This window comes from Morone saxatilis, unplaced genomic scaffold, assembly GCF_004916995.1.
Source record: "Morone saxatilis isolate NCDOM2014 unplaced genomic scaffold, NCSU_SB_2.0 Contig4, whole genome shotgun sequence".
Lineage (NCBI taxonomy): Eukaryota > Metazoa > Chordata > Actinopteri > Moronidae > Morone > Morone saxatilis.
The window spans coordinates 14,423,689-14,443,328 of record NW_023339984.1 but is presented as its reverse complement, the minus strand read 5'-3'; the positions used below and the strand labels follow the sequence as shown (position 1 = coordinate 14,443,328).

The window sequence follows — 19,640 nt, the reverse complement described above, 5'->3', positions numbered from 1 at the left end:
TGTGTGTGTGTGTGAAATCTTCAAACACTGCACAGTGAATCACCAAATCTGAAATGTGTTCACCTGCTAATTTGTTAAATTTTCATCGTTAATCATGTTAACCTTCCTACTCATTTCCTTCTCCCTCTCTCCCTCCTCTCTCTCTCTCTCTCTCCACCTCCCCCGTCAGGTTTCTGTGTGGGACGGTGAATGATTTTGTGGCGGAGGTGGGGAAGGCGTACGAGAGAGCCACAGAGAACAAGGAGGAGGCAGATGCCATGGCAAAGAAGGTAAATGGTTTTTGTGTGTAATCGTATGTATTATGTAAGAGCTTGTATAACAGTAACTAGTGGGCAGTGTGTGTGTTTGTGTGTGTGTGTATACATAATAGAGTTTGACAGAAATAGTTGAAGGTTCATCATTCCCTCTAGTAGTCCATATATTCTATCTACTCAAATATTTGACACATTATATCAAGGCAGTTTAAAGAACAGCTGTAGCTGGAAGGAATATGAGTATTAAAGAGATGTGGATGTGTTTTGTAACAGTTGGAAAAGTAGGTTAAAGTCACTTTTCTACCTGAAATACTCCCACTTCAATGAAGAAAAAACTAACCTGAAGTTAGAGCTAGGTGTGTCTTCTATTTTCATTTTCTTAATAAGTTAGGTAATATAGACATCAGTTTGACAGTGGTACTAGACTGTTCTGTAACAGCTGATTCCAGCAGTATTTTTGGATTTAATTTAGACTCTTAAAGAAATGTGTGCACTTTTTCTAAATGAATGATGTAATGGAGATCCCGTAGTTTCCAAAGGTATAAAATATGTCAGGCTGAATTTGGTGGAAATTGAGTCGCTAAGTTTGAATATTTTACTCTTCTTTAGTGTAAATAACATAGTTTATAGAACAAGCTTATGCAGAACATATATGTGATACTGTCAAATACTGTTTACTGTTTACTGTTGGAAAAAGATGATTTTCCAACAGTAAAGGTGGAACTACAACGAAAAGAGTGGATTGCCAAATCTTTTTCTTAAAAGAAGCTGTTTGTGAGACATTTCCAAAAAGGGAAAATCTTTTTGCCTGACAGAAGCGTCTCGAGCTTTCATCCAAACCTTCCTGTCAGAGCGCTTTGAGCTCCGTCCAGCTTATCTCTCTTTATCCAAATAATGTGAAGCTTTATTGTTGCCCGAAGGGAAATTCACCTATTGCGTCTGCAAATAAAAGACCTCTGTGTGCTGTAAAGGTATTGATTTCACGCTAGTTTTAAGGTGTTACTGCAGTTGCACACATTTAGGAACTTCTGCCCAGCATTCATGTGTACTGTATCTCCCAATTTACACTCCCCTATAAGATTTTCAAGTAAGCTGTATAAACAATAAAAAACCTATTTCTGTCTGTCTCTTCTCCCAGTGTGCACTGCTGAACGAGAAGCTCGATTCCCTTGTAAAGGCCTTAAGTGAGGAAGCGGAGGCCCAGGTAATAACACACAATTATAATCAATATGAAATAATCATAGCAATCAGTGTAGCTTGATTAAAAATCACAAAACCATCCAAAATTATAATTCTTTATATCGAAAGTGTTTTGCACCAAAATGAGATTTGAACTGGATGAAAAGCCTATATTTACTGTTTAACTGAGCAGTATTAGTATGGTTGTCTATGACAGTGGCTCCCAACCTGAGGGTCAGGATCCCTCTAAGGGGTCACCAGATGATTAAAGTTATTATCTTAGCATTTTACCAGTTAAATACTATGTACTTTAAAAACATGATATTTTGATGAGGAATCATGGGTTGACTGTGCTTTGTTATTAAGTAATAGGCACAAAATGTCAGTTTCAGATATCTTCCACTTAGTGGGGTAACGATAAAGGTAAAGTTGAACAGAAGAGTAACGCACCATATTTCTGAGATACTGACTGGTGTTAGCTCAGAGAGGATATAAAGTGTTTCTCCTCAGTTGCAACATCAGAGAGAGAGTTGAGAGTAAATCCCCCTGATTCAACCTTTGCAGGAGTAGTAGTAGTAAAAGCAATGATGGTTCTTTCAGCATCTTAAGTGTCCTCACAGGAGCTAAAAAACAAAACCGTGTATAGCTTTTTGTGTCTGTGCTCCCTTTGGAGTCTTTTATTCACAGATTGATGTCGGAAATAACGCAGCCCTCAAAATGTCAGTATGATTTCAACCTCCCGCTCAATAAAAGGGGAAAGGCGCTGAATTTTAGCTTTGCATCAAGCATCCTTTCATATTTGATAAATAAAATATGGATTTATTTTCCAGAAATATGAGGGAGACAGGAGATGTTGCACTACTATGAGGTTCTACAGAGCAGGAACAGTAAAAATGTATGAATGATAATCTCACAGGGGAAAGATCACTTAACAAGGATGTATTTTATAGCAAGAGGATATTTCCTTTTCTTTATCGTGCCATATCCAGGTGGTGCCAGCAGGTTCGGTACCCAGCCAGGAGAGTGGCAGCTCGAGCCCTGGAGAAAGTGGCGGAGAGTCAGGTTCAGAGGGTAAAACGTACCGTTCCAAGGAGCAGCTGATGCTGCGAGCCAACAGCCTGAAGAAAGCACTCAGACAGATCATCGAACAGGCTGAGAAAGGTAGGATGAGGGCCACTCCGGTAACAGCTAGAAATGTATTGTTTTCCTTGTCTCACTATTCCTCCATTTTTGTTTTGGTATCATTTTGACACAATCATGCCTTGATTTGTGCTGCATTAAGTTCACTTATGTCACCTTTTCAGTGGTGGACGAGCAGAACCGACACACGCAGGTCCAGAGGATGTCGTCCTCGTCCTCCATCAAAAGAGAAAACAGCGAGGAGCTGAAGGATGCTGAGCCACGTAAGTGTCCCTTTAGTTTGATTTCAGCAAGGATACGAGGAGAAGGGACATACTCCAAAATACATCAGTATTTTAAAAACTCTTACCACTGCAATTTGTCAGAAAGGGTTTGAAGGCGACTCATTCCTTCAAGAATGACTCTGCCATTATTTTGTTTTTAAAAACACTGATAGTTCCAATTTTAAAATGAAACTATTATTTTTTGACAAATTATGATTCTCAGGTCAAGGAAGCTTAAGTCCAACCTCACCCATTGTCCTTGAGAAACCAGAGAGCCTCAACACAGTCACCTTCAGCGAGGACACCGTGTAAGTTTTTGTACATCCGTGTTCTTCACATACCAGCTGTGGCTTACTAATGTGCCCTTGTATTATGATTTTGATAAACAATCTATGTATTTTCTGTATTTTTAGTCAGTGCTCAGAGAAGTGTGTGATGAACAACTACTTTGGCATTGGCCTGGATGCCAAGATTTCCCTTGAGTTCAACAACAAGAGAGATGAGCACCCTAAAAAATGCAGGTATGAACACAAAAAATTAATTATAATCTGTTCACAGAGCATTTTAATAAATCATGTAACTCAACAGCTCTCTTTGCCAACAACAAATATTAGTGCTGCAACTGTAAAACTGTATTATTTCCTGTTTAGTGTTTCTCCACCAAAGGTCAGCACTGATGTAGTATTCTTGAAACACACATTTAGAATAATACTTAAATTATACAATACATTCTCAATAATACTGATTATACATGAAACAGGGTCAGACACATACAGCAGCAAATCATCTGCATATAAAGAAAGCCCATCTCCATATCCTGATTGTGTTGAGGGTTCAATACCCAGAACAAACAACACATTGCTAATGGAACATCTGTGTCAAGTACCGTGAGAGTGCAGATCATTGTTAACTACTGATGTTATAGAAGAGTAATAAAGGATCACCTTTTGCACCTTTCAGCAGCAAGGTCATGTAAATGTGCTTTACATAAGAGATGAAAGGCAGTAAGACAAGATCTAAACAAAACAGAAAACAAAACAAAAGGCATATCAACAGGACAACAAGTAAATTAAGATGGAAGATAAAAAATATGCTAAAATAGAACAAGACAGATTAAACATGGGGATTAAGAATTATAGCACAGTTACAGTGCAGTGAGATATGAATATATGCAGACATCAGATTTTAAATTAAATTAATTAACTTTTGGATTTTGGGTCAATTTTTGACTTAATTTGACAACTGGGGTGCTGTATGTGGTTCACAACATTTTGCACCTTTAACTGCAAATAATTAAAATTGGTGACCAATAAACCAATTAAAACTACATGATTGTTACATTATGTAGGAAAAGCTTGTGTTTCTATGTTGAATACCACGAGGACATAGTTTAATTTGGTCGACAAAGTTTGATTCTGATGAAACAAAACCAGTGTTGATTGGTTTCTTCACTCCTGTCTCCTCCTGCAGCAGTCGCACCAAGAACATGATGTGGTACGGAGTGCTAGGGACTAAAGAGCTGGTCCAGAAGACGTACAAGAACCTGGAGCAGCGAGTTCAGCTAGAGGTCAGACACACACGTTTTGGGAAACAAAATGCTATCAGCTGTTTTCCTCTAGCATCCTGTGTTTTTCTTCCTTTATAACTTCCTCTCCTCTCTCTGTCTTCAGTGTGACGGTGTCCCCATGTCTCTGCCGAGTCTGCAGGGCTTGGCTGTGCTCAACATCCCCAGCTATGCAGGAGGAATCAACTTCTGGGGAGGAACCAAGGAGGATAATGTGAGTGTAGTGAAAGGAGAAGCATAGAGTGTATCTACACCTCCAAGAAATACCTTTTATTTTATGTAAAAGCTGCACAGCTTCATTAAACATCAGTTTCAGTTATGTTTAACAGACACATTTGAAGGTGACAGATTGCTCTCATCTCCTTTGTTCAGAACTTTGGCGCTCCGTCATTTGACGATAAGAAGTTGGAGGTGGTGGCGGTGTTTGGCAGCATGCAGATGGCCATGTCCAGAGTCATCAACCTGCAGCACCACCGCATTGCACAGGTAACACACAACACACACCCCTTCTTATAATGGACACACATTTCTAATCACAGTTACAGTCTCAAATGGTTTCATCACGTCCAATTTATTGAAAATATTAGACGTTCTTTTGTTCAGTACTTTGGTTCAAACTAATCACGTTACCATCAGCCCCAGCTGTACTTGTGTAGTGCTAGAGCAGATGTTAGCATGCTCACACGTTAAACTAAGATTGGGGAATATGTTAAATTGCTAAACATCAACAGAATTTAAGTACAGCCTCGCAGAGATGCTAATATAGCTGTAGACTGTTATTCTCATTTCAGTTTAAGTGGTTCAAAATAACTTCAACATTAAATGAAAACGCTTAGATTCTTAGATTGCAAAACAGCAAACAACCTCGAGTAAGTTGTGCAGGGGTTAGCAGCTGTACACAAAGACAGATGTACTGGAGTTTATTTTAATCTTCTAAACCTGATGTGAATGAGAAACATTTCCCTTTCAGTCACAAGAACAGTATTTCAGTGGCGTTTTTGTACTTTAATTTGATCATTCTTTGGTTAAAACAGAATGTCACAGGAGATAACAGTTTGACAGCTTAGAAAAAGGAAACCATTTGGGGGATGGAATAAAATAGACAAAGCCTTATATGTCTTTGGCCCATCGGGCATTTTAACACAGAGAGTACAGATACCTAATGTAATAAAATAAAATCGCTGGTGCTATTCCTGTAGCTTTTAAAGGTGCCGATTTGACAGGATCACATGCTCAATGTCCAACAGCAGAGGACAGATGAGGTCAAGCATTTAAAAAAAAAAAAAAGCACTCTATGCTTGGAAGGAAAAAAAAGAACAAGAAGTCTCATCTGACAGCTGCTGTTTTCTGCTCTGTTGCGTCTCAGTGCCGCCAGGTGAAGATCACCATCCTCGGGGAGGAGGGGGTCCCTGTGCAGGTGGACGGAGAGGCCTGGATCCAGCCGCCTGGCATCGTCAAGATCAACCACAAGAACCGAGCACAGATGCTCACCAGAGACAGAGTAATGTCCAACTTGAATATGAATTATCTGCTGAATAATATAGCCAGAACATTTAAATGTTGCTCATGATTTCTACTGAATACATCTAGTTTAATTTTCACTGTATAGAAATGCTTTAAAAACACTGTATGTATATGTAAAACAGCAGTATTGGCTTGAAATACTCTTCCTTTTATAAATATTGCAGCTTAAAAATCCACTCTCGGCTCTCCGGCTTCAGTTCTCTACCCATGTTGTTGACTCTTTCTATTTTGGGATTTCTTAAATCAAATTCATACCCACTGTGTTTGTTCTCTCTTCACGCTGCTCAAACCTTTGAGAGCTCTCTTGAGCCAAGCACATTTGGGCAGTTTGTTTCCATGGTTTCCCTCCTTAAGTACAGCAGAGAGAGAGAAGAATGTTGGCTCACTGGTTTTATCCTCCTAAATGTGGCTTTTATTCAGTCAAACGGTGACAGTAATGTTTCAGGTGAGCGTCGTCCCTGCTGGATGCCCGGTTGAGGGATGTTTATTGACAGAGTGTTAAATTAAATTCATATCTGGATGTAATAAAACAACCTTTTCTGTCTGTTTTTCCTTGTTTTGCTTTTTTCGCCCTCAGTTGGCTCAGTTCAAATAAAAATACAGTTTTTTCCTTGTGTATCTCATTCAGGCATGAGGTAAAAAAGCAACTGTTTATACTGGAACCTCTTCCATATATTCTTGTGTCCTCATTCTGATTGCTACCTTGAGTTTTCAGTTTATATCTACACAAGCACACAATACCTTAAGAACCACCTTTAATCAGAATGCGATTGCATTTTTGTATTTTCAAGAAGCGACTGAACCTTATGTGCTTGTCTCAGTGCCGAAAAGGAACAAACACACCAGTCTCCGGGTGACTTGAGCCTAATTCCTTGCCGTTTTTGTACAACCAGGCATTCGAGAGCACGCTTAAGTCATGGGAGGATAAGAGGAAGATCGACAGCTACCGCGACAGCAGGCCCCGCCTTAACTCCCAGCAGTCCATGGAGTACCTGACTGAGGAGGAGTGCGCTCAGGTTCAGCAGCTGGGCATCGTGGCCGACACCCTCATCAATAAGTAAGAATCACTTCATGTTTTCTGTAGCGTGTACAGGAAGCAGGTTGAGGTTTGAAGACATTTTGACAGCTGGAGAAAACATTTAAAGGCCCTCGGTTGATATTTCGGACCTCAAAACTTCGAGTGTCATATTTTAACTGACAAACTTCTTACACCAGGTAGGCTTTCCAAATACCACCTTTATGACGGATAAATACAGTAGCGCAGGACTCTACTCAGTGATGGACCGTTCACGCAGGAGAAGATTATTTATTCTCAACTGTTGTTGAATCCTGAACAGAACCTAATTTGGTGGAAAAGGGCGGCCCCTGGTCCACACTCCTGTTCCTAATGGTTCCTGTTTGGAGCCACGATTGCAGTGTTTTTGAACCATTCATTTTACCTCCGCTTATTATCTTGCTAGGACATTTTTAGCTTCTTCCTAATCATGGATGTACGCGTAAACAGAGGCTAATATTGAAACAAAAATATCACAGGAAATTTCAGCAGTCTCATATTTTAAGTATTGGCATTCAATGATTTGTAGTATATTCATTGCATTATATGTCCTTTTAAATTTATTTATTTCATTTTCCTCTGCATACCACTAGAGGCAGCTTACCATCAGTGGTACACATACATAGTTTGAGTTTTTCGCTGTGTGATCTACACTCTGTTGGTCTTGCATAAAGGCCTCTAACACAAGCTTATCAGCAACCTTCCTGTTTTATAATTAACATTTGTGTGTTTTTGTGTTAAGAAGGGTCAAGGGGGAATTTTGCTCTACATTTTGGGATTTGTGCTTCCCACCGCAATTAGCTCTCTCATTTGCTAAGTTTTTCTCTGTTGCACTGATGAGCCATTTTATTTCTCTTTTTCGCACTTATAAACCATTTGTGTTCCTCTGAGGACTTCTCAGTTTGACTGGTTTATTATAATCTTCTCAATGATGTTTACAAAACAAATCCCCCTTTCAGGATGATGAATATCTTAATTACATTTGTAAACTTATCTCAGAAGCTGAGAAACGGTCATAAAGGGGATTTCTCCTGGTCGCGGAGAAAGGGAAGATATTTGATATGGACAGTTTGAGAGCAGAATAAAGGGTGTGCAGTATGTGATTTTCCACGTATTACCAAGTTGAGAAGACTTACATCGATTAAGTTTCAGTGAGAAAACCTGAGCAATTTAAGAGTCAACAAGGAAATGTATGGAGGGCTTCATTTTAATGTAATTAAGCTTTGTCATTCACAGGTCAAAATCTTGGCAAAGTTTTGAATCCAAACATCTACAAACTGAACTCAGAGATGCAGAAAGAGACAACTTGTTGGAGTAATCATCATAATTGTGCCCTTTCAGCATGTTGAAATAATAATTACAGCTCTTTCAAGTCGATGATTTCCTCCCTCGTCCTTCCCAGGATCCGTGAGGCAGCCAAGACCCACAAGCTGGTGGAGCAAGAGTTGGCTCACGCCGTCAACGCCACCGCCCTGGTGCTCACAGAGGCCAAACTGTCCAGCCCTGAGGTAAGACACCGAGGAGGAGGAGAGGGAGACAGATGGATGGACATATGGCTGATTTGATTGATGAAATGGAGGGGTAAAGCATACACATTTTTAGCAATACGCCTGGGTCTCATGTCAGTTTACAGGCTGTTAATTCTGCAGCCTGTTAATCTGAAACGCATCATTGACATAGTGATATTAATAAATAGACGGCCATTGGGAAAAGTGGCATTGTGTAATAAACACAGATTTGGGACAAAGGGCATTTGGAAATAAAATAAAAATGTATTAGATTATTTGACAGCTGTTCTAAATATTTTCTTTAATTAGTCACAGAATTATTTATAAGATCTTATAATTCATCTAATATTGGACGCTTTGGGTTCACTTTATTTAATCATTGGAACTGTACAGTCTGCAGATCTTGTATTGCAAGTTGCATATACATAAACTACAACATTTTGGGATTTTTGTAAACTGGTACATCTGTTAGGAGTTCCCTGTTGTAGTAAAATCAAACATCAAAAGTCTAAGTGCAAATATTAAACACTGAGAAATGGGAGTAGATTTTTGAGGCATACTGACTACAATAAATAAACCATAGACATTTTTTTTTAATGATAAATAACTTGTTCTGATATTTTAGTGAAACAAAGTGGACTTGTGTATCACCTGTATCCTCAGCTTTACATTGCACATTTTATTATTGGGTCAGGGTGACCTCAATGTTGAACAATCATTTGTATTTTCAGTGTCTAAGTCGCAGCACGGCGGTGGAAATCGTCAACAGCAGTAAAGTTCTCCAGGCTGAGACCAAGATGCTGCTGGATGGAAAACTACTGGTACAACTCTACAATTTCATCCACGTCTCCTCTGTGTTGTTTTGTTTCCCTCGCCTATTCTCTTCCCCTCCGCGGTCTCTCCGTCTCTGCTGAAGCCCATTCAAGCCTTGACGTCTCACATTTCGCTTTCTGTCTGTTCATTGTCTTTTGCTCGGGATTTGTTTGCTATAGCTTAATTTTCCCTGTGAGGACATTTACCTTATGTCACAATAGCCCTTTGTGCAGAAGAGCAAATATATTAACACTCCTGCGACCATGACATGACAACGATGCTTACAACAATGCTGGGGACGTACTTTAATTTCTATCTAAATTCACCTCCCTCTCTGTTTTGTTCTTATCTGCTGTTTTTCTGCTCTGCTTTTTATCTGCCTCACTTTTGAAATGTTTACAACCTTTTTCAGACTTTCGCTAATTTAATCCTACGTAATTCTGACATGACATTGAAATGATGAACTTCAAGCAGTCATTTTGCTTCCCTAAACTCACTTGCAATGAGAGAGATAAGATGAAATGAAACTGTGATGATTAGACGCGGATAAATAAGGCAGCAAACAGAAAGTATTAGCATAATATGTAAATCGCTTTCAGTTTGAAAGAATTTGCAATACGCCCCTACTGTTGACAGAATTAAAGGTTAACAGATGTTTACTGTTTACAAATCGGTGAATTTGCATGATATACGTAGGGTGTCAAAATGTACATCATCTTCAGATAAGCAGGGAACACAAAGCAGATGTTAGCATTTAGCATTCTAAGATTCACAGATGGAGGATATTTTCCAAAAATGTCTTCAGGCACGCTATTGTACGTTGTGATCCATCCCCATGATCAAATATCACACCAGGACCAGAAATCACAGTTGAGAAATAAATAGATATTACACTGACATCCCGCTCCTCATCCTCCACAGTCGGATTCTCCCGAGGAAGAAGAGCTTCGGTCGACTCTGAACAGCCTCAGTGCCGAGCTCCACAAGCTGGACGACATCCACTGGATCTGTCCGCTCATGCAGTGTTCAGAGGAGGTAGGGGTTTGAATTCAGTCTGTGTTTGTCTGTGTGTGAGAGGAAATCCATTGTATTATCACAGTCTAACAACCAACCAGGTGCCACAGTGTCATTGCTCAGCCCATCTACCCTTTCTGATATCCCAGTCTCAAAATCTCGTATATTTCTTGGGTGCATTTCCACGTTCCCAACGATCTGTGCTTCTTTTTTTAGGACTCGGTGAGGAGCAGCAGTAAGAGCAGCAGCAGTATGAAGCTGAAGATCATACCCAAGGTGAAGAAGGAGAGAGAGAAGCTCCACAAGCAGAAGTCCAACAGCTCTCTCTCAGGTAAGCGATCGGGACAGAGCCCTGATTCAAAGCTTACGTCATCAGATACGCAACCATGCGTCAGTATGACAGCCACATTTCAGTCCCTCCAGGAAGTTGCGATCACAACAATTAACGCACATTCATCCAATGGCTGTGAATTCTGTGCGACCTTTTCAGCTCATTTTACAAATCCCTGTAGTTTCCTGCGAGTTTCACCAATCATAGCAGTCGGCCGTGCAAAATGCTGAGTCATACGTCACCAAAATACCAGCAATGTTACTCTCACTGGAACGACATACATTTTTAATGAATTATACAGAAAAAAGTCCTTCAAAAAAACTCATTGCATTAGAAAATCTAGGGACTGATATGTAGTTTCCTTTGTCTAGAAGGAGAAACTATAGTTCATCTGAAGGAAGTCCCTAACTGATTCAGACATTAGATTGATTGTTTGCCCTAGGTATGCCAGCTGTCAAAAACTCCACCATGTGTCATCATGCCTCAGAGCCACAGTATACAAACCATACAAGTTCCCTTTGTTTAGAACGAGAAGCGACATTTCGGCTCAGGATGTTCTGAGCCCTGATCCAGGCGTTTATTTATGGATAGTAATGGATATAGAGTCCGTATGCCAGATGTCAAAAACTCCTCATCGTGTTCTGCAATCATGCTCAAGGCCACAATATGCAAGCCATATTAGTTGTCTTTGTCTAGAAAGAGAAACAGCTAAGGATCTGATCCGATTTGTGGGGATCTGGATCACAGCTGTTCCAGGAATTTGTGATTTATATTTAGGCTTTATGGAGCCTGATCCACTTCTGCACTGTGTTGTGAAACCGTGTCTCAGAGCCATATAAGTTCCGTATAGCTTAGGGTTAGGGTCAAGGGTCGGGATAGGGTTGGTAGCTAACAGTTTCCATTATCAGATCTTTGAAGGTGTTTTGTGTCTTTTTGTGCACCTACTCTAAAAGAAGATGTAGGCAGCCGGTCTTGGTTCATATGTTAATCCATTCATTTTGGGGAGGTTTACAGCTGCTACACTTCAAGATCGGAAATACTAACCCGCATCTGCAGCATCTGTATCAGCATTTTTTGTCATATTGGTAATGTTTATTTATTTATTGTCGACAAAGAAAGACATGCATACTTTGTCGTTTTAATTTAGTTTCTCTCTCTCTCTCTCTTGCAGGAAATTGGGATATCAAAAGTGGGGCCGGTGAGGCAGATTCTTCGGGGAACTGAAGTTTTGCAGGAGGTGCTTTCCCCATAACAACCAGGGGTGAGGAGCACCCCTCCTGTTCTTCTCCCCTCCTAATCGCGATACCCAGTGGCCTGACAGAGGTGTGAGGAAGAAAAGGAAAACCATCTTCCCAACATTTATGCCATTTCCTCCCTGTCTAACTTCTTTATCCTCCATTTCGCAGGGAGAAGTTTTTATTTCTTGTTTTTTTATTATTTATCGTTTTAACGTAAGGGGCCTGGCTTTGCATCGCATTGCTTCACCACTGGCATTCTGCTTTTGGTTCTGTTTACCTGCTTGAGTTAGGAAGTTGCCTTGGCCAGCAGCGAATCAAACAGAGGACAAAGGGAGGCGTGGAATCAAAATGTTCTCGCAAACTTTTTTTGTTGTTTTTGTTTTGGACAAAGAATTGTGTTTACGTGGTGCTCTCCTTGCATGTCGAGTGCCGCCATCTTATTTTATATCTATCTTAAGTTGTTAGTCTTTTAATTATTTTCTCTCTAACTTAAGTCGTTTTATTTCTGAACTTACGAATAGCCTTTAGACTTTTGATTTTTCTCAAGACTTTCGAAGAGTATTTATTTGTTGTTGCTACTGCCATGAGAACTTCAAACGGCAACAAATCAACAAAATGAACAACCTGAAACATCTCAACCTTATCGTCTACTGAACTGGGGGGATATCTTAAATGTTGCAAAAAATGTACTGAGGAATGTACTCGTGTGGACTTGTATTAACCTGTGAATAATGATAATGTTAAATGATAAATTATATAAGATTTCACAAAGGTTCTACTGTTGTGGTTCTAAAGTGGTTCTTAATAGGCTGTTGTCTGACTTGTGTGATCCGAGGCTATGCAGCCACGCTGCAAAAATAATGTTCTTTTATGATGAGTCATTTCATCTGGAATTCAGCCTTTTCTGAAAAGATCCAACTGTGGGATTTGAAGCACGGTACATTGCTCAGTTATTATCAAGGTCTAAAATGTGACTTATGTGGGAGTAAAAAAAAAAATAATTCATCCCACGGCACTTTTTTTTTGTTTTGTTTTTATTCCACTTTTGAATTTTGAGATACAGTACCAGATGAAATGACTCAATAAGTTTTTTTGGCAGTGTATGGTGAAGGTGTTTACAGAAGGAGGAAGCATCAAGGACACCTTAACAAAACATTACAGCTACTCAGTATATTGCTCCTACTTTGCCATACTCCTGATTGTATATGTAATATAAGAATAAGAGTTGATATTTGAGTTTGCCTTGTTCGTGGATAAAAGCTGTTATTATCATCGTTATGATTATTATTATTATTATTATTATTACAAATATATATCTATTTTTTTGTATATCTTATTTTCCCAATGGTAATCTGTGAAGCTGTCCTGGCTTTGCTGCTTCCCCCTTTGACAAACTCCTTGGCCACTGTGCATATAATCAAAGCCAATTAATGCTGTTCTGTGTGTCCCTGCATGCATACTTAGCCTTCCCTCGCCTCACAGTGAGGGCTGAAGTTGCCTCAAAATAGTGATTTCTAGCTTGTTTGTTCCAATCAGCAGCATTTGCAAATACTTTTTTTTTGTTTTAACCTGCTTGCTGAACCAGATGGTCTGGGTTTTACCGTGAGAGAACACTTATTCTGCCAAAAAAAACACACTTAAATGTCAAATACTTTACTGTGTTGTCCAAACTTAAAGAGAGTGTATTGATTTACACCCTGTCTATCCACAGGGTTTTCCAAGCAGGTTAGAACAAACCACAACATTTCATGATCATTATTTGACCGAGCTACGGCCAAAGCGAGTACATGAAATGATCTTGGATGCGCGTGCTGCTGTTCGGAAATGGCTTAAATATCGATGTTCACGGGTTCTAGAGGCAACTTCTACCCAGGTTTTACAGTAATGTTCTTGGAAAGAATGGTCAGACATTTTGGGAAATTCACATTTTTGCTGTGTTACTGCAACATAGGCCAGAAGATTAATATCTTTTTCACCTATGTCCACTCAGTAAAGGCACAGAAAGAGCTCTGAGGCATGCTTAGCTTAGCAAAGCAAAAAAAAAAAACTGGAACCATCGAAAGTAAAATACGCCTTCAAGCAACTCCCAAAACGTTATTTACATGTATCTTATAAGCTTGCAAACTAGTTACCAAGAAGTCCTAGAGTTTTTTTTTTGTCACGAAAAAGTTTGAAGCTAGCAATTTGTCTATAATGAGGCTACAATCCAGTTAAAAAAAGCTCCAATGTGTAAGCCAATTACTTATTAAACAGCATATTCTTTTACTAAAAGTGTTAAATATACAGATACAGTAGATAGCTTTGTACTTGTTAGAGGTTTGATTTAACTAAGCTAGCTGTTTCCTTTGCTTTGGCCTAAACTAGGATAAACCGGCATGAAGCTAACTCCGTACTGAATGGACAGAGTTCCTCTCATCTAACGCTAAAACAGCAAAAATGTGAATTTCTTAAAATGTCAGAGTATTACTTTAAAAGTTTAAATGGCCAGGATGTAATCGAGAAGTAATGTTCACTAGTCGAGATTAAATCTGAGTCAAATATTAGCTAGAAATGTCCGTAAGCTCTGCAGAGTCCCATAGGTGGAGTTAACTAACATCATGTAAAGGCATTATGAAAAACCACAAAAAAGTATTTCTTTTGATGATACACAACTTGCCTAAAGTTGATTTGTCGTGATGCAACTCCACCACTTTAAAAACTGAAAAAAAAGGGACAAAACATGAGCGTGCCGACACTTTGACTCGGGTCTGATCCAGAAGCTTAGATATTACATCCACAAGCAAGGCTGTAAACTTGTAAAGTATCATTTCTGTGCTTTTTCCCACTTATGTAAAGGGTTGGTTCTTGATTCTCTCAGTTATTTACACGTTTATGGAACTAACCCAAGCTATCCCTCGATAGAGCAGAGTTACTGTGAGGCGTTGTAGATGTCCAGCTCTGGTAGGATTGTGCTACTGTATCCATAGTGTGCCAGCTATACGCTCTACACCTTAGAGGCTTTAGTAGTGTTGTGCCAAGTTTGTACTGAGTTCAGTGGGATACGAGACATACAAGGTGTGTGTGAAAGTGTGCGAGCTTCAGATGCGAAAGTTGTTGTATGTCGTACATTTCAAAGTTTACTGTATCTTGCCTTGCACTTTACGAAGAAGCAAACTTAATGGGGAAAAAAAGACATTTGTGTGCATGTGTGCGTGTGTGTGTTTAAGATTTTTCTGAGTGTTTACGAGTGTTTTTTTAATTGATTTGATGACAAAAATCTTTTATTTATGATAAATGTATACGGACAAAAATGTGTTGATAAAATGTAATATATCTAACCAAACGTAAAAGAATGATAAATATATATATAAAGATGTATACACAAATGTTTATTACATCAGTGGTTGTACAATTACTCTCACAGCAGCTTGAGATCTCCCATTTAACGCCAATCTTATTACATGTGCTCATATGTCATTCCACTGCCGCAAAGCAATGTCATGGAAATGTCTTTCCAATGTCATGCCAATTGGTATTGAGATAGTATTCTAAAAAAGTTAGTTGATATTGAAGTAAGCCAAAGTTATTGGAATTCTCCAGTGTTATTACAGACTGCTAATGAATCGTTTACACACAAAAAAAGATGTCATATTCAGCCTATGTTTAGCCAATATTTGGGTGAACTTTTTGTGTATAATTCTGAAATTGTAACATCATTTGAGAGACTATCTTGTGCTTTAAGTAGCATTTGTTGTGCTGAAAAATGAACACAAAGATGTCCAGTTTGGGTAACACACATGTGGTGGAATCCATTTTGAGGTTGTAAAGAAAAGTTGCCTATGTTTAATGGTCTTTTAACCAAGGATTATATATATTTTGTTCTTTTAAAAGCATCATAATTTATCTTTTTTTGTGTGTGTGTGTGTGAGTGTCATATTTTTCAAAACGGTAAAAACGTATTTTTTTTTGACTGAAACTCTTCCAAGGAGCAACATGGAGCTGATAAGAGAAAGCTGAGAAACTGAAACGAACCCACCGATTACAAACACCCCACCATGTTTGTGCAACAGTATTCCATAGACAACATTTGTGAACGCACCCCCCTGATCTGAACAGCCTATATATTAAGACTGTGTGCGCAATGCTGGAAGCCAGACTAGATGTTGCACGACCTTGTACGTTGCGAGGTGTTTTATTGTGTTATCGTGTGCAGTGTGTAACAAAGACAAAGTCAGCGCAACCCTTTGGAGATTAAATGAATTATTGAAGTGTGAAGCTTGTGTCCTTTGGTGTAATGTGTCAATGATGATTACCCATACTGAGAAAAGTTTCAGCATGCAAGGTCTGGTCACAATAAACACTTCCATTTAACAAAATTGCCCCAAACTCAGCCCTGAAAATATACATAAATATACAATAAATGGTGTGTGATAATGTACAAAATATGCTGAAACACATTAGAATAGCTTTCCAAACAGTCAAATGTGAACTTGTAGGGTGGAAATGTCACGTGACCATACCTTTAGTCAGTGATGTTTGGTAAATTACAGGCGTTAAGCACTGAAATTTTACCTTTGTGTTGTTCCCACATCCCCGTTGACCTGCTGCTCTTCAGTTTTTCTTTCCCTTGCAGGGGAAGAGATAGTAAAGGACTCAGTATGCTTCAAACGAACTAGGTCGTGCAACGCGTCGTCCGACCAAGTCTAAAGGTAAAAGTCTTAATAGCTGTTCTCGATTGGCCGCATTCAAAGGTATCCTACTCCCTCTTCAATCTCTCTGAAAGAGAATTTTGTGGCCTTAACTTGATTTAACTGCACTTTCGGAAACTTTCAGACCTCATTTAAGGGAATTTCTGGTGCTGGAATCATACAAACAGTTAAGAATAAATAAAAAACCTAGCTCTTCCCCACTTTAGCATATCTGGCGAATTACTGCATAAAGTCTGATAGATCGTCTGTTTAGAAAAATTATTAAAAGTTTTCGCACTGGAGATTTAGAGACTTTTAAGCTTGATTTACACTTTAGTCCACCATCACTGTATCACAAAATAGTGTAAAAAATGAGTACTAAATTAACCCAATTGCTTTCGAAGACTATATTTAGTATGATATAGAAAAATGGTGTAACATTTGTTCTGGTTGGTCTGAAGTTTCTGTGATACAGACAATTTCTTAAATTTGTATGGAATATGTGGATAGGAGTCCGTCGCATGTGTGTACTGAAAGTAATGAAAATCCCTCACTTTAGAGTGCCTATTGTAGGAAAAACAGTAGTACTAAATAGAGTAGGATAAGTTGCAGGCAAAAATGAAAGGTTAAATGTAACATTTAGGAGGATCTATTGGCAGAAATTGAATATAATATTCATAACTATGTTTTCATTTGTGTATAATCACCTGAAAATGTTTTACTTTAGAATGAACAGTTATTATCTACAGAGGGAGCAAGTATTCTTTTACGGAGTCTGCCATGTTACTACAGTAGCCCAGAACAGACAAACCAAACACTGGCTCTAGATGGCTCTTTCATGTTTTTTGCGAGTTTTTTAGCCACTGTAGCTTTCCTTGGAAGGCTGAGCTGTATTCAAATGGTTGTAGTCTGCAACTTAACCACTAGATGCCACTGAATCCTTCCCACTGGTCCTTTAAACCACAATATAGTCTAGTGTAGTGGCTCTGCTATCAGCGGGTAAAATCCAACACTCAACTAAATCGAAATCGACACTGCAAGACTCCATTAAACCCATCAAGTATAAATCAACCTTTAGCTCTTCAATTTGAAGCATGCTGAGGTGTTAAGACTACAATCTTTGGTGTCGGATTAAAAAAAAAGAACTGCTTGTTCTAAAACAATAACACCACATACTGTGTCAATCCTTCTTTGCCTGTAGTAAAGCTGGTCAGTGACTAACACAATGTAGGTTGTGTTTGCTGATGTACAATAGGCTTATATTAATGAAAAAACATGCGTGGAAATACAATTCCAGCATGACTCATAAGCTAAAGGCTAAGTGTTTTGTTTACAGCTGCAGCCTATAACACCGGTGGATACTCAAATGATTCATTAGGCTTTTAAATGAATCATTAATCTTAATCTGTCTGCTTCAGCGCGTGGGACGTGTGATGCATAACAACTCTATAGCATTGATCAGGCCATTTATCTGTGTTGATTTCAGCTGTCGTTCATTGTAGACACAGTCATAAGAAGAGGCGAGGCAAAAAGACAGAAATTCAGACATAGAGAAGTCTTTATTTCATCCAGCTGTATCTGAGAATATTCTCATTTTAAGAAGAAACCTCACTTCATTTCAAGCATTATAATTAAATAAATAATAAAGGATCCAGTGTGTGTGATGTTAGTCACCCCTTCAAGAGAATCAACCTCGTAAAACTTCCCCCGAAGGACCTCCAAAGTTAGAACGTGGTTGCGAATTACCACATTTCATTTGTAGCAACAACACATAAAGTTTGACTCTGATTATTTCAGAAATAAAAATTTAATTTGCTTCATTACAAAAAATCTATTTTAATTTTTTTTCTACCTCCCTAATGCAAACCAGACCCGGTCTTCACGCCGTTTAGCGGAGCGGTTACTCGAGATCTGGCATGTCTTCGAATTCTCCCGCTTCCTCCTGCCTTCTCTCCTCCTCCAGCTTCTTCCTCTCCTCCTCTGCCTTCTTCCTCTCCTCCATCGCTCTCCTCATCTCCTCCTCCACCTCCTTCCTCTTTAAATTCTGTATCTCTTCCTCATTCTTCTTCTGCTTCTCTTCCTCATTCTTCTTCTGCTCCTCTTCCCCGTCCTCGTCCCACGGCTTCTTTTTATTATCCCGCGTGTCGTAGGCCCAGTCTTCGTCCGAGTCGCTGATGTCGTCGTCTGCGATGTCCCAGTCGGGCTGGTACGACTCTGTGGTTTCCATGTTGTCCTCTATGGGCTCGGGCTCGGGTTTGTAGTTGGGGTCCTCCAGTTTGCCCCAGGCCACCTGGTCGGCCTTACGTAGGGTGACCTCCACTTTGGATGGGACCATGTTGACCACGCTCTGTTTGACGTTGATCACCTGAAGGTAAGAGAAGTCAAAGAAAAGAGTTGGATGCAGAGGATTTCGCTTTCAGCCGTCATAAAGTCTGCCAAAAGGGTTTGGATCACTTCAACAGGTGAGCTAATCTCGCCCCCGCTGTAATCATAGCAGGTACTCACGCCCCAGAGGTGGAAGTCCCTCTTGAAAATCTTATTGTCCTCAAACTGGATTTGACAAGAGAGCTAAAGAGGATGAAAAGAGACAGAATTAAGTGAGAAGAACAAGTTGAGTTTTTTATTGTGTTTAATAAATAGGTGCATTGCTGATCTTTTAAGGAAATTGTATTGCTCCTTGTTTGCTAGTTGTGTGGTTGTGTTTTAAAGGTCCAGTGTGTAACATTTAGGAGGATCTACTGGCAGAATATAATACTCATAGATGTGTTTTTATTAATGTATAATCACCTGAAAATAAGGGATTTATTTGTTTTTGTTACCTTCGATTGAGCCTTTTATATCTACAGACGCTGCAGGTCGTTTTCCATGTTGAACCACCATGTTTCTACAGTTGCCCACAAACCAAAAACTGGCTCTAGATAGGGCCGTGGGCATTCATCGTGCAGCTGCTGTAGTTTCTCCTTTGTGCTTGAAAGGTGAGGCGAAGGAATTGCAATCTGCAACTCCGCCAATAGATGCCACTAAATCCTACTCACAAAACTTTATTGTACCAGTGTGTGTGTGTGTGTGTGTGTGTGTAAAAGACACTGTG

General features: G+C 39.3%; 2 protein-coding genes across 2 annotated transcripts in view; one reads left to right on the top strand and one right to left on the bottom strand.

Annotated features, from left to right (window-relative positions):
- si:dkey-172j4.3 (diacylglycerol kinase eta) overlaps positions 1–16,130 on the top strand; it is a gene marked incomplete in the record, with an annotated part of 70,724 nt that extends 54,594 nt beyond the window's left edge. Inside the window, 16 exon segments of the mRNA XM_035675609.1 lie at positions 170–269; positions 1,393–1,458; positions 2,423–2,594; positions 2,738–2,836; positions 3,060–3,144; positions 3,250–3,357; positions 4,307–4,403; positions 4,507–4,614; positions 4,773–4,886; positions 5,767–5,901; positions 6,818–6,981; positions 8,381–8,486; positions 9,218–9,307; positions 10,221–10,334; positions 10,530–10,644; positions 11,816–16,130. Of these exon segments, the coding sequence (XP_035531502.1) occupies positions 170–269; positions 1,393–1,458; positions 2,423–2,594; positions 2,738–2,836; positions 3,060–3,144; positions 3,250–3,357; positions 4,307–4,403; positions 4,507–4,614; positions 4,773–4,886; positions 5,767–5,901; positions 6,818–6,981; positions 8,381–8,486; positions 9,218–9,307; positions 10,221–10,334; positions 10,530–10,644; positions 11,816–11,868 (1,726 nt within the window).
- A 1,959-nt stretch (positions 16,131–18,089) lies between these two features.
- Positions 18,090–19,640, bottom strand: part of zgc:92429 (uncharacterized protein LOC445063 homolog) — a 6,366-nt gene continuing 4,815 nt past the window's right edge. The window contains exons 7-8 of the mRNA XM_035675804.1: positions 19,055–19,117; positions 18,090–18,914 (exon numbers count right to left, since the gene is read on the bottom strand). Coding sequence (XP_035531697.1) covers positions 18,450–18,914; positions 19,055–19,117 — 528 coding nt within the window. The 3' untranslated portion in view covers positions 18,090–18,449. The remainder of the gene's footprint in view (positions 18,915–19,054; positions 19,118–19,640) is intronic.